Below are 15,369 nucleotides of genomic sequence, written 5' to 3' on the forward strand. Positions count from 1 at the left end.
AGTTTTAAAGCCAGCCTGTCAGTTTTTACCAAAAATAGCCTGCTAGGATTTTGATTGGAATTGTATTCTAACTATAGATCAATTTGGGGAGAATTATATTGAGCTTTTTAAAGTTAGCTTTTATTTGTTTTCTGATTTTTGTTTTCTGCTTTTCATTATTTTCTTCTACTTAATTTTGGTTTAATATACTCTTTTATAGCTTAAGATAGATGCTTAGATTAATGCTTTTAGACCTTTTTTATTTTCATATAAGCATTTAAAGCTATAAAGAGTTCTCTGAGCACTGTCTTGATTGCATCCTACACATTAATGTTTCCATTTTCATTTGGTTTAAAATATCTTCCCATTTCCTTTGCGATTTGTGATAATTAAGACTGGTATTATTTCATTTCCAAATAGGTGAGGAATTTTCTAGCTCTCTTTCTGTATTGATTGGTAGTTCTGTGATTTTAATTCTTTAAATTTCTGGAGATTTATTTTGTGGTTCGCATGTGGTCTGTCTTGCTGAATGATGTGCACTTGAAAAATACATGTATTCTTCTGTTGGGTAAAATGTTTTAGAAATGCCAATTAGATGTTTGGTTGATAGTATTGGTCTGATTTTACTAGTTTCCTGCCTTGTTTTCTGTCAGTTACTGAGAGAGGAATTTTGAAATCTCCGAATAATTGTAGATTTATCTATTTTTCTTTTCTCTGTCTCTGTTTTTATTTTATCTCTTCTGTTGGTTTATTAGGTATCCTCCCCCTTTTTGGTTGCTCTGGGATTTACAATATGCATTTTTATATTATAACACTCTACGTATAATATAAAATCTTAAACAATATAATTCCATCTCCCTCTCCTTTTGTTTGTACTGTTGTCAAACATTTCTATATTTGTTTTCTTTTTTTTTTTTTTTTGCGGTTTGTTTCTTTTTAGAGGGGGGAGAAGGGGCAGAGAGAGAGGGAGATAGAATCTTAAGTAGGCTTCATGCCCAGTGCGGAATCCGACGCAGGCCTTGATCTCACAGCCCTGAGATCATGATCCAAGCCGAAGTCAAGAGTTAGATGCTTAACCTACTGAGCCATCCAGGTGCCCCCTTTTTTATTTTGTTTTAAAGTCATATATTTGTTTGTTTGTTTGTTTGTTTGTTTTTAGTAATCTCTATACCGAGCATGGGGCTTGAACTCATGACCCTGGTATCAAGAGTTGCATGCTCTTCCAAGTGGGTCAGCTGGGCACTCTACCTTTTTTTTCCCCTTTATTTGTTTTGAACCCTAGACTACATGTTATTTTTGTTTAAAAGTTAGTTAACTTTTAAGGAAATTTAAAAACAAGGAGAAAAAAATTATTTTATATTTACTTACATATTTTTTATTTCTGGCATTCCTTATCTCTTTGTGTAGTTCTAGATTTCTGTGTGGTATTTTTTTTCCAGCCTCAAGAACTTCCTTTTTTTAAATATTCCTTATGATACTGATCCGCTGGCATCAAGTTTCCTCAGTTTCTGTGTTTCTGAAGATGTCCTTATTTCACCTTCAGTTTTAAGGGATATTTTTGCTGGATATATAATATAGGTTTCTCCCCCCTCCCCCTCCCAATATTTTGAAGATATTATTTCATTATCTTCTGGCTTACATTTTTTCTGAGAATTTGGGCATTAGTGTAATCTTTATTCCTCCTTATATAATGTATCTTTTTTCTCTGCCTGCTCTGAAAATTTTCTCTTTATCATTGAATTTCAACCATTTGATTACAGTGCCTTTATGTGGTTTTCTTTTGTATTTAAATGCTCAAGGTTTACTGAGCTTCTTAGATCTGTGGGTTTATAACTTTCATCAGATCTGAAAGATATTCTTGTCATTTCTTCAGATACTTTTTATATAATGATATGAGCCAGATTTGATATAAACTCTTAACTTCTTGGGGTCTGTTGCCCAGTGAACTGGTAATTTGATTTTGTTAACATGATATAGAGTTGTAAATGTTACTATACACTTAGCAGGTAAGGAGGGTATATATTTTTTCCTTGTTAGCAAAGAACTTAAAAACTGGATTTTGAGTAATGTTGGAATAACAGGCCAGGCCATATCTTTGCTTTTTATATTTCAAGGAGCAGGATGGGAGAGTATAATAAAATTTGTTTGATCTTGCTTTATGTTATATCTACATAAACCTTGTATAGGGTGAAGATTTGTCCATGAAGATGTCCCTTCCCTTTCTTTTTCAATCATATATTCAGGAGCTTATTCTGAGTACCTTGGGTCCTAAGCCATAGGGAATATTACTAGCAGTGATGACTAGTGTCACTCTTAGGAACATTCTGTTGCCACTGAAGTCTGTGTGCATTTATTTCTCCTGTATAATTCATGCAAGAAAATATAGTAAACCTGTGTTATCTGAAAGTTGTCTTTATTAGAATTTTCTAAGAATTGGGATTCTCGGTTTGCATTGTGATGAGGAAGAGAGAGTGGAAAGAACAGCTAGAGAGACCTCTTGGGACAGAAACTGTACTAGCAGTAAAACCAGGAACATTTCCCGAAGAAGAGTTTTTTAGGTTTAAGGGAAAAGATCTGGATTGGTCTTATGTTGTTAAAAAGGGAAACTTGGAATAAATCATAAGCAATAAAATATTCACAATTTAGCTTTGATTATGTGAATTGTTGAAAATTGAAGTCTGTCATGAATCATGGAATAATGAATAGAAGGTTAGGATCTGGAATTCTGATATACCTGGATTTGAATCCCAGTCCTAGCACTTACTATCTTTGTGATCTTGGGCAAGTTTCCTAAAATCTCTGAGCCTTATTTATATATAAATTGGAAAAATAGGGGCACCTGGGTGGCTCAGTCAGTTAAGCATCTGACTGTCGATTTTGGTTCAGGTCATGATCCCAGGGTCATGAGATCCAGCCCTGCCTTCAGCTCTGCACTGGGCGTGGAGCCTGCATAAGATTCTCTCTCCCTCTGCCCATCCCCTCCTGTTCCCCATCCCTCCACACCATGCTCATGTTCACACTCTAAGAGAAAAAAAAAAAAAAGGAAGGAAGAATAGTTATGTAGTAGTTATCACAGATTGCTATGAAAATTAAATTGAGAATGGTTTATGTGTTTCACTGGTCATTTTGTGGGTCCCCAATAATTATTAGGTGATTTTCCTTCTTGATATATTCACTTTAAATTTTATTCTTTCACTCAAGGACCTTTTTTCCTTTTAAACATGCAGTAGTTAAACGGGCCCCTATGGCGTTGATGAGACTGTTCTCATCCTTTTGCTTTTCTTCCTTGAGTCTTTCCCATTCCATCCCATAAAAAGCATTTTATATATCCCATCTTAAAAACTCTTCTGACCCTCATATCCATCTCCAGCTACTGCCTCTCTTTCCTTGATAAAGATGTCTAAACTCGGTTTTAGTCTCAGTTCCTTTCCTATTTTCTATTGAAGTCAAACCATAGTCTTATGCCTCCAGTTCTCTACCAGAATTGTTCTTAACAAGGTCCTCAGTGGCTTCCACATTACTAAGTTGAATAGTCCGTTTTCAGGCCTCATTTTACCTGATGCATCAGCAGCACTTAATTGATTCTGTCCCCTTCTTGAAGCTCTTTCCTCATTTGGCTTCTAGGACACCACATTCAACAAATTTTCCTTCTGGGGCACCTGGCTGACTCATTCTGTAGAGCATGCGACTCTTGATCTCAGCGTTGTAGGTTTGAGCCTCATGTTGGATATAGAGATTACTTAAAAATAAAATCTTAAACAGACAAACAAATTTTCCTCCTAACTCTATGGCTTTTAGTTCTCAGTCCATCTACTGTTCTGTTCCCTTCTCAGCTTTGGCCTCTCAGGCATACCTCAGAGATATTATGGGTTCAGTTCCAGACCACCACAATAAAGTAAATATCACAGTAAAGCAAGTCAAATGAATTTTTTGGTTTCCCAGTGCTTATAAAAGTTATACTTACATATGCTATAGTTTAAGTGTGCAATAGCATTATGTCTAAAAAACCAATGCGTACACCTTACTTAAAAAATACTTTGTTGCTGAAAAATGCTAACCGTCATCTGAGCTTTCAGTGACTCGTAATTGTTTTGTTAGTAGAGTATCCTCCCTTGACGTTGATGGCTGCTGACTGATCAGGGTGGTGGTTGCTGAAGGTTGGGGTTGGCAATTTTTAAAAATAAGGCAGTGAAGTTTACCACGTCAACTGACTCTTCCTTTCCAAGTGATTACTCTGTGGCATGCAATGCTGTTTGATAGCATTTTATCTACAGTAGAACTTCTTCCAAAATTGGAGTCCGTCGTCTCAAACCCTGCCGTTGCCTTATCAGCTAAGTTTATGTAATATTCTAAATCCTTTGTTGTCATTTCCACAGTCTTCGCAGCATCTTCACCAGGAGTAAAGTTCATCTCAAGAAACTACTTTCTGTGCTCAACCATAAGAAGAAACTCCTCATCCATTCAAGCTTTATCAGTGGATTGTAGTGATTCACTCACGTCTTCAGGCTCCGCTTCTAATTCTTGTTCTATTTCCACCACATCTGCAGTTACTTCCTCCACTGAAGTCTTGAACTCCTCAAAGTCATCCATGAGGGTTGGAATCAGCTTCTTCCAAATGGCTGTTAATGTTGATATTTTGACCTCTTCAGATGAATCTCGAATGCTGTTAATGGCATCTAGAATTGGGAATCCTTTCCAGAAGGTTTTCACTTGACTTTACCCAGATCCATCAGAGGAATCACTATCAGTGGCAGCTATAGCCTTGTGAAATATATTTTTTATTCATTTTTAAGATTTTATTTATTTACTTGACAGAGAGAGCACAAGCAGGGGGAGCAGCAGAGAGAGAGAGAGGGAGAGAGAAGTAGGCTCCCTGCTGAGCAGGGAGCCCAGTGCAGAGCTCAGTCCCAGGACCCTGGGATCATGACCTGAGTAAAGGCAGACACTTAACCAACTGAGCCACCCAGGTGCCCCTGAAATGTATTTTTTAAATACAAGTCTTGAAAATCTAAATTACTCTTTGATCCATGGGCTACAGAAAAGATGTTGTGTCAGCAGGCATGAAAACATTGGTCTTGTCCATCTCCCATCGGAGTTCTTTGGTGACCAGGTGTATTATCAATGAGCAGTAATATTCTGAGAGGAATCTTTCTTTCTGACCAGTAGGTCTCAACAGTGGGTTTACAGTAAACCATGTTGTAAACAGATGTGCTGTCATCCAGGCTTTGGTGTTCTATTCACAGAGCACAGAGGCAGAGTAGATTTAGCATAGTTCTTAAGGGCCCCACGGTTTTTGGAATGGGAAATGAGCATTGGCTTCAACTTACAGTTACCAGCTGCATTATCCCCTAACAAGAGAGTCAACCTGTACTTTGAAGTTTTGAAGCCAGGCATTAACTTCTCCTCTCTAGCTATGAAAGCAATAAAATGGCATCTTTTTCCCATGTAAGCTGTTTTGTCTACATGGAAAGTCCGTTGTTTAGCCACCTTCACAAATAATCTTCGTTCTGTCTTCTGGGTAACTTGGCGCAGCTTCTGTATCAACATCTGCTGCTTCACCTTGTACTTCTGTTTTATGGAGATGGCTTCTCTCCTTAAACCTCATGAACCAACTTCTGCTAGCTTTCAGATTTTCTTCTGTAGCTGCCTTGAATCTCTCAGCCTGCACAGAATTGAAGAGAGTTAAGGCCTTGCTCTGGATTAGGCTTTGGCTTAAGGGAAGGTTGTGGCTGGCTTGATATATTTAGACCACTCAGACCTTCTCCACATCAGCAATAAGGCTCTTTTCATTTATCATTTGTGTGTTCACTGGAGCAGCACTTTTCATTTCCTTCAGAAACTTTTTTCTTCGAATGTGCAAGTGGTCTGTTTTGTGCAAGAGGCCTTGCTTTTTGGCCTATCTAGGCTTTCATTGTGCCTTCCTCACTAAGCTTAATCATTTCTAGCTTTTGATTTAAAGTAAGAAACATGCGACTCTTTTCACTTGACCACTTAGAGACCATTGTAGAGTTACTAACTGGCCTAATTTCAATACTGTGTCTCGGAATAGGGAGGCCCCAGGAGAGGGAGAGAGATGGGAGAGTGGCGGGTTGGTGGAGCCGTCAGAACACACACAACATTTATTGATTAAGTTTGCTGTCTTATATGGGGATGGTTTGTGGTGCCCCAGAACAATTGCAATAACATCAAAGATCACTGATCACAGGACATCATAACAAGTATAATAATAATAATATTATGAAAAAGTTTGAAATATTGTGAGAATTACCAAAATGTGGCAGACATATGAAGTGAGCAAATGCTGTTAGAAAAATGGTGCCAATAGACTTGCTGGACACAGGGTTGCCACAGACCTTCTATTGTAAAAAATGCAGCATCTGTGAAGCACAGTAAAGAAAAGTACAATAAAATAAGGTATGCCTGTATGCTGATGACTCCCAAATGAATATCTATAGTCCAGAACTTTCCGTTAAACCCCCGACTCTAACTACCTATCAGTTCATTCCCTTGGATATATATAATAATCATCTCAGAATTACCATTGTTACCAAAAACAATAGCAAGAGCTTATATAATACCATGTGCCAAGCACTGTTGTCCCCAAACGGACTCTTCTCCATATACCGGCTTGTATCATCTTCCTTTTATTATTAAATGGCAAATCCAGTGTTCTGGCTGGCCAGGAATCTTTTTTTTTTTTCTCTCTCTCTCTCTTTCTCTCTCTCTCTTTTTTTCCCCCTTCACTCAACAAATGTTGGTCAGAGTCTGATGACAGCTATCTTTATTGCTGCCTACTGGACCAAGACAGTTAATTCTCAGTATAGCAGCCAGGTGGAACCTGTTAAAATCTAGATTAGATCATGTCACCTCTTGCTCAAAATTTCCAAAGGTTTCCCTTGTCTCAGACCGTCTAGGTCAAGTTGGATGACTCAGTCAGCCAGTGGCTCAGCCTGACCTGAATGGTCCAAGACAACCTCACTCAAATGTCTGGACCCTCAACTGAGATGATCAGTAGGTGGGAAAACTGGGTCTCCTTTTTCCAACTGGTCTGTGATCCATCACGTGATGATGGTGTTAGCAAAAGAGCAGGCTCAAATGCGCAAGTGCTTATCAAGCTTGTTTGTGGCACATTTGGTGATGTCCAATTGGCCAAAGTAAGTTGCATGGCCAGCCTAGGGTCAGTTTGTGAAGGGAATTAATAAGGGTGCAGATGCCAGGTGGTGTGTGAGAGAGAGTACAAGCAGGGGGAGCAGCAGGCAGAGGGAGAACCAGGCTTACTGCTGAGCAAGAAGCCTGAGGTGGGACTTGATCCTAGGACTCTGGGATCATGACCCGAGGACGAAGGCAGACGCTCGACTGACTGAGCCACCCAGGCGCCCCTGGATTCTTTGATTTAAGTCAACGGAATCTTGTTGCTAGCTCTTCGAGTTAATTAACTTGTCCATTTTGCATATTATCCACCTACTCCACATCAGGAAGTAGTATTTTGCTTTTGCTTAACTTTAATTTATATGGTATTTTACATTATATAAAGGCCGTTTGCTCTTTTTTTTTAATCTAATTTTTGTTCCATGTCACCTATCAAAGTATATAGTCACATACTTGTTTTCTTCAAATCACCTCTGTACTTTGTCTTGTCATGTTGCCCTTACGTCATTTTTTTTCTCTTATTGCCATTTCCAATGAATCTGGTCTATTACATTAATATTTATTTTAATTCTAGTGTCTGTTCGTATTTTGGCTTTCATTTGTCTGTCTTTGGAATTCTGTTAACCTTCTCTTACCATTATAAGTATGTGCAAGCATTTACTTCATTATGTCTTCAAAGGTAGTCTTACCTGATCATTTATATATTCAGATGCTAATTTTATTAAAAATTGCTTTTCTTTTGGGCACCTGGGTGTCATAGTCCATTGAGCATCCTACTCTCTCAGTTTCAGCTCAGGTTGTGATCTCAGCATTGTGAGATGAAGCCCTACATAGGGCTCTGTGCTTAGTGCTGAGGCTGCTTGAGGTTCTGTCTCCCTCTTCCTCTGCCCCTCCCACTCATGCTCGCACGCTCTCTCTCTCTCTCACAAATAAAAATCTTTTTTAAAAAATTGCCTTCCTTTATTTTTCCCCTTTTTTAATCTAAAAGGCATTTAGTTTTCATTTTTACTGTATTAAATAAATAGTGTAATATAATCTTGTATTTTATTTCTAGAAGGTACAGGGTTGTTACATAGAAAGCGTTTTTTTTTTTTTTTTTCTCCAAAGGCATTGGGTTCGGTAGAGTTGAAAACCGTTGTTTTGGCATACCTCATCTAATATAAAAATTGAGGTGAGGGGGAAATGGTCTTCCAATTGTTGATGGGTTAATCTAAATTTCTTTTTTCAATTTAAATTCAGTCAGCCTTACTCTGAATTACTTGTTTTACTCACTTGGGTTATTGAATTTATCCATATTCCGTTGAGGTTTCAAATTTTATATTCCTTTTTTTTTTTTTTTAAGATTTATTTATTTGAGAGAGAGCCCACGCATGTAGGAGCAAAGGCAGGGGACGAGGGACAAGCAGACTCCACGCTGAGCGCAGAGCCTGACTCCAGGCTTGATCCCAGGACCCTGAGGTCATGGCCTGAGCTGAAATCAAGAGTCAGATGCATAACCAACTAAGCTACCCGGGCGCCCCTCAAATTTTGTATTTCTGTAGAAATATGTAGTGTATTGTATGTACTATATAGATCCCAGTGTGCAGAAAACAATCTGAATTTCAGATAGCCAGGTAAATGATCATGGACTTCTCTAACTGACTGTATAAAATGGTAGATTTTCTGAACTAGAAGGAAGTATGTTGTTCCTGGTTATCAGATAAAAAACCTTTGAAATTGTTTTCCAGCAAGACTTTCAAGACTACTGTCAGTTTTGAGAAACTTTGAATTTTTAGTGTCTTGGCCTTTTGAGAGACTGTGTAGTCCAAACTAACATAAATTTACTTGATACACGTTAGTCTGGCAGGCATAGTTAGGCACCAGGTATACAAAGTTGCACAGGACAGCCTCTAGTAGAGGAAATAACTTCATAATAGTGCTGAGTGCTGACATACAGGCGGGCGTTAAGATGTGCTGGGAGTGCTTGGCCATGCCAAAGCCCTCATATAGAAGAGTTTTAAATAAGAGAAGGGGTTAACCAGACAAGGAGGGAAGAAGGAGGGCATTCCAGGTTGAGTGAAAGAGCATGAGTACAGATACTGAGGAATAAAATAGCTAAGAACTGAAAGTAATTTAGTTTTATTAGGTCATAAAGTATTAAGTGGGGAGCTGTGGGACCTCACATGCTATGCTAAGGAGCTTGGGTTTTATCATATGGTATTTTCTCAGTCTTCAGTAAAGTACAACTAAAGTCGTTGGAGATTGAATACATGCTTTTGAAGTAAGGGGACAAAGTCCACATGGACCTCCTGCATGTTTGAAATTTCTCTTAAGACTGGTGTTTTGTTGTTAAATATTATAAATAACTTTGTCTTTTATTCTAGAATTGATTAGTGTGAGTTCTTAGCTTCAATTTCCTAATTTATAGAATGAGAATAATAACACATCTTAGGATTGTTGGGAAGACTAATAACTATACTGATAACAGTGACAAAACAGCTAATATTTTCTGAGGGCATACTGAGGAACAGTCCTAAGTGCTTTATTTCTATTACCTCATTTAATCCTCAAAACATCTCAGTGAGGTAGGTACATTTATTTATCTCCTTACTTGTAACAAAACTGGGGCATAGAGAAGTGATTTTCCTAAGGTTACACAGCTAGTTGTTGGCAGAGCTTGGTTTGAATGCACAGTCTGAATACAAGACGCTTAACTATTACATTATATTCCCATTCTTTGAGATCATGCATATAGAACATTTAGCACAGAATCTGCCACACAGTAATTGGAAATGTAAGCAATTATCAGCAGCCGATAATATTTACTTTGTTCAAATCTTTGAGTTACATTGATGTCCCTAAGAAATTTTGCTATGATTTTCTGTGGCTTGACTTACTCCCAGCATGCCATTAAGTGCAGACAGTGTGACACACAGGCCCTTGCTTTTAACCACTACCCTTTATTGCCTCCTCCTTCCTTGTGGATCAGTGTCCACATTATACTTTAAAATCCATGGCAGGGACCATATTTGTTTTGTTCATCATTGTATACCCAGTCCTTCACACTGTATCTGGTACATAGACATGACTAAATCATTGTTCAGTGAGTGAATAAAGATCTAAAAACCTGACATTTTTTAGCTGATCTTAGAATTTAAACATCATTCATACCACCTATAATTGTGGTTTAATTGCTTTACATGTTTTTCTGTTGGTAAACAGTCTAGTTTGGACCAACCATCTGGTACTGTGTTCTGTAGGGCACTCTCAGCTTGGAACGACAAAAACCCTGCTGGGTAACTAGTATTTGTTTGCCCTATAGAGACCAGTCAGCTTTCAGAGAGACAGGGAGATTAGACAATACTTTGATCTAAAACTAGAATGTTAGAAATACGCAAAATAGCATTTTAAGATGTATATTCTAAGAAACTTAATACAGAAAGAAAAAAGTATTTTTCATTTGCCTTTGACATTAAATCACTTCAAATAAAGAGAAAATAATTTAATTATTTTTCAAAGGAGTTCTCTGTTATTGTGGGTTAACTCATATTTTCCTCCTCTCCTCTATCTAGAATGTCTTAAACCATTCTACCTTATGAGAAATTGGATGTTCTTGCAGATAGTCATTGTGGGAGAAAACGTTTCATTTAAGTCCCAGATGAGGACCGGAAACTTGAAATCAGAGGAGCATCTGAAATCAAGTAATATTAGGTAGGATAAAAATTACAAGGGATTTCTACATGTTTGTATTCCTTTTAGAGATGTATGTTAAAGTATGCATATTCTATGAGTGCTAATGGAAGAATTAGAGACTTTGTGAAGCATTTGCTATTGGCCAGGATGGGAGATGGGAGATGGGAATGCTAAGTTTTTTTTTTGTTTTTTTTTTTTTTACTTATGTGGCTTCATGAGAACTTTGGCATATGTTTACTTTGTCATGAGCATTTATATCTTGTAGTTGAAGGAAATTTTTAAAACATTTACTAATGTAAGTCTAAGACATTTTTATGTTTATGAGGTCTCTGAATATTCATGATAAGTGTAGGGACATGTGATATATCTTATAGGTTGTCCTTTAGTATGAAAATTCCTGTGTTTTCGGTTCTATATATAACAATTCATTTGAGCGCAGGGAGCATCATCTCTTAACTTAGTTCTCTGTGTCTGCCTGGATACAGTCCAGCCTCCCAGATGCCTATAGAAATAGGTACATGATTGCACGCTAGAGAAGCCCTCTCTAACCACATGGTGATTTAGAAACTGTTATCACAGCAGCTTGTAATGACAGTTACATTGACAGAATGTGTGAAGGTATCTGATCTCAGAGATATGGCTTTTAAATGAGAAGCGATAGTTGCCCCTAGAAGTTGATACCATGACAATGACAGCTATAGCCGGGCTATTCCAGAAGCCTTGCTTTACTGTGCAGTGCTTAAGAACTCTGGAACCAGACTATAGGTGGAACCTAAGCTCTGCCACTTCCTAGTTGTGTGACTTTGGGCGAGTTGTTTAACCACTCTGTGCCTCTGTTTCCTTGTCAGCAAAATGGGGATAAACTTACTACTCACCTGATAGATTTGTTGCGTGATTTAAAGATTTAATAAAATACGAAAGCATGTAAACAGGACCTAGCAAATACTAAATGATCAAACTCTATTATCATTAGGCTATTAGTTAATTCTTAACAGAGGAGTTTAGAGTCTATAGCCCATTATTGTAACATTTCTGTATTTTATAATTTGCTTCATCTGTTATCAGGTCCAGTATTTAAAATGTATTTGTTTAAGTTATGTAATCAAAACTACTATTTGGAGAGAAGCAAAAAAAGAAACTATTTTGCAACTTTGATGTATCTATCTCTGGTTTCATTTTCTGTACATACTAAGAACTTGTCATCATGACGTGTAAACAGTTTCTCTTTCTATTGTCCTTTAGCATTATATGGTAGTAGATGACAGGATTTTTGACCCCCATCTTGGAATGTTTTCTTCAACCCTGTGTTCTGCTTCAGAAAGGATCCTGTGTCAGGAACCAGATTAGCAAAAGTAATTTGGTGGTCACTGAAGTGTTGGTGTTATAATCAGATTACAGTCCCCCTCTTGGAGTTTTCACTTATGTTCTTTATGTAACTTACTGATTGTTTTGTTTATTTCTTATAGCAACTCTGAAAGGGAGTTTGTTTCCCTGTTTTACAGATGAGGAAATTGAAGTGTCTTGGAAAGAAGCTCCAGTGTACCACTACCAATATGTAGGAAACCCACATTTAGACTTTTTTTATTCTGTATCACTTTTTGTTAAAGAAAATTGCCTCTTCTTTGTGTGCATTTTACCATTCATTAATTCAACAAAATTTTAGTAAATAGCTACCATATACCAGACATTATTCTAGGTGTTAGGGATATAGCCCTGAACACTGTCCTCTCCCTCATGTCTAATCCATATGGCCCGCATAACTTTTTCTCAGTTATTTTCTTCACCTTTGGTAAGGCTTCCTTTCCTATTCATTTTGTAATTATCCCAGATATTCACCATTCTCTTCAGTTTATCTACCTCTTATGTTCAGACACTGATCTGATCTCCTACTTTATCTCTGAAGTGAAGCAGTGAGTGTAGCTGTGAATTCTCTTGACATCTCTTCACGCCACACTACTCTCAGATTCTTCTAGCACATTTCCATCTAAACTTACCTCCCTCCAATTTCATCCTGCCTCTTTTTCAAAGATAGTCTTGCCTCCTGTCTTATTAATCATATTCTCATTTCCTTCCATATCTTCCAGAACCATGCTCTGTCAGTTTTGTTCTCACTTTCTTAGGTCTTCAACCTATTCCATTCTCCTAGCTTCATTTCTTCATTTTAAACATGTTTAAGTCTCTACCATTATAAAAAAGAAACTTCTCTTTATCATGGCCCTCTTCCCTTTTTCCTCACTGCCTAGCATTTTAATTGAACTAAAGTTCTCTCCCCCCCCCTTCTTTTTGAGAGAGGGAGAGAGAGCCTGTGCAAGCAGGATGAGTGTCAGAGGGAGAGAGAGCGTCTTAAGCAGGCACTGCACTCAGCGTGGAGCCTGACTTGGGGCTCAGTCTCATGACCCTGAGATCATGACCTGAGCAGAGATCAAGAGTGGGATGCTTAAACATCTGAGCCATCCAGGCTCCCCTAAACTTCTCTTTCTTATTTGTTCCCTAGTCCCCTGCAATTGGACATTGTCTCTTTTCTGGCAGGGCTATCATTGACCCTTATTTCACCAAATCCAACCCGCTTTCCAGTCCTTATAGTTATCTGCCCCTTAAGAATGAATATAGGTCTTTCTCTGTCTGACTTCACTTAGCATGATACACTCTAGGTCCATCCATTTTGTTGCACACAGCAAGATCTCATCCTTTGTGTGGCTGCATGATCTTCCATTGTGTATCCCTTCATCTATGGATGGACACTTGGGTTGCTTCCATATCTTAGCTGTTGTAAATAATGATGCAATAAACATAGGGTACATACATCTTTTTGAATTAGTGTTTTAATTTTCTTTGGATACATACTCAGTAGGAATTGGATTATATGGTATTTCTGTTTTCAGTTTTTGAGGAGCCAAGGAACCATGTGATTTCACTTACATGTGGAATCCAAAAAAAAAAAAAAAACAACCAAAAAACAAATGAATAAACAAAAAGCAGAATCAGACCTATAAATAGATGGTTGCCAGAAGAAAAAGGGATGGGGGAACAGGCAAAATGGGTGAAGGGGAGAGAGAGAGAGATACAGACTTCCAGTAATGGAATGAATAAGTCACAAGAATAAAAGGTACAACATAGGGAATCTGGTCAGTGGTATTGTAATAGTGTTATATAGTGACTGTAGGTACACTTGTGAGCATAGCATAACAGATAGAGTTGTTGAATCACTGTGTTATACACCCAAAACTAATGTAGCATTGTGTGTCACCTATACTAAAAAAAAAAAAAAAAAAATCATTGAAAGCTAGCTTCTCCCTTCTGCCATCTGGGCAATTACATTTTCTCTTATGGTTTTAACTATCACCAACGTCCTGGTCCCTCCAGTACTATACCCCTAGTCTTGATGGCTCCTCTGTGCTTGACACTTATCTCTAAGTTTCCTGCTTCTGCACCTCTGTTTTCTCATATACCCAGCTATCCAAGCTAACAAATGGAATGATTTGGACTGTTTTCTCTGCTTTAGCTTTCCTTCCACTAATTTTACTTCCAGGTATTTTTTGAATCTAGGTTTTTTGTCCATCTGTATTGTCATTTCCTCCCTTCCAGTCTTGGCCCTTTTAAAATCCATCTTTCATGCATGTTGTTGTAATCTTTTAAAAATAAAATTCTGACAATGCTGTGCTCCTACTTAAAACTCAGCCCTGGTTTCCTATTACTTAAAAGACAGAATCTGAGCTCTTTAATGTGTCATGCAGACTCTCACAGTCTGCTCTCTGCCTTGGTCTCCAGCTCATCTCTCGTGGCGTTCTACCTTATATTTTATGTTCCAGTCTCCCACCTTCACTGACTTAGCTTAGCTCTTATTATTGTGCTACTTTCTCGGCCTGGAAGAAGAATTCCTTCTTACCTTTGATATTTCCAGACCAGGCCTGTCCCTTAATAAAACTAGATACACATTTTCAAATAATAGAAACTGTAGAATAAATGTTGTAATATAGAGCATTGAATAATGTCAGGAGACTTGAAAATTCATGACAAACTGTAAAGTGCCATAGAGAGAGAACAAATTAGTGTTTTTGTTATCCCTTACTGAGAAGAGCTCCTTCAGGAGCAGCGTCTTCCCTAGGTGTTCTTTTCTATGTGAAATTCAACAGTAGAGTGATACGATTTATTTATTTATTTTTGATTAATACCATGAGACTTGGTGATGTCTTATAGATCTATAGATTGTGTATTTCTGTGCATGCATGTGTAGGCTCACACTCACTTACAGTATCTGGCCTACTGTTTTGCACAAATAATTATGATTAGGTTATTATATTTATGATTATAATTGATGAATACTTTTGTTATCCCAAGTACTCCTTAGTACTCTATGAAAATAAGTAAACAAATTAACTTGAAATAAAACCTGCTTTTCAAAAAAATTTTTTCTAAAAAAAATATTCTAGCCTCACCTCCCGAAACAAAAGAAGCTGATTCACCTTTCTTTAGCAACTGTGAGATTAGAAAATGTTGGGTCATTTTCCTGTGTTCTGCTCATAGAAGAAATGGGCTTGGAAGTTTCAGGTAGAGGGAATCTTCCACTGT

At 37.6% G+C, this 15,369-nt stretch overlaps 1 protein-coding gene across 6 annotated transcripts in view; it reads left to right on the forward strand.

The window, feature by feature from the left end:
• The window catches only part of SMG7 (SMG7 nonsense mediated mRNA decay factor), an 87,095-nt gene that overhangs the window by 25,247 nt on the left and 46,479 nt on the right, over positions 1–15,369 (forward strand). For 4 of the 6 annotated variants that reach the window (XM_045811438.2, XM_045811441.2, XM_045811440.2 and 1 more), the window contains exon 2: positions 10,680–10,818. The exons of the other annotated variants lie outside the window; for them this stretch is intronic. In XM_045811438.2, coding sequence (XP_045667394.1) covers positions 10,703–10,818 — 116 coding nt within the window. In that variant the 5' untranslated portion in view covers positions 10,680–10,702. The remainder of the gene's footprint in view (positions 1–10,679; positions 10,819–15,369) is intronic. 6 annotated transcript variants of the gene reach the window in all.

This window comes from Ursus americanus, chromosome 2 (assembly GCF_024610735.1).
Source record: "Ursus americanus isolate L20-20 chromosome 2, mUrsAme1.1.p, whole genome shotgun sequence".
Taxonomy (NCBI): domain Eukaryota; kingdom Metazoa; phylum Chordata; class Mammalia; order Carnivora; family Ursidae; genus Ursus; species Ursus americanus.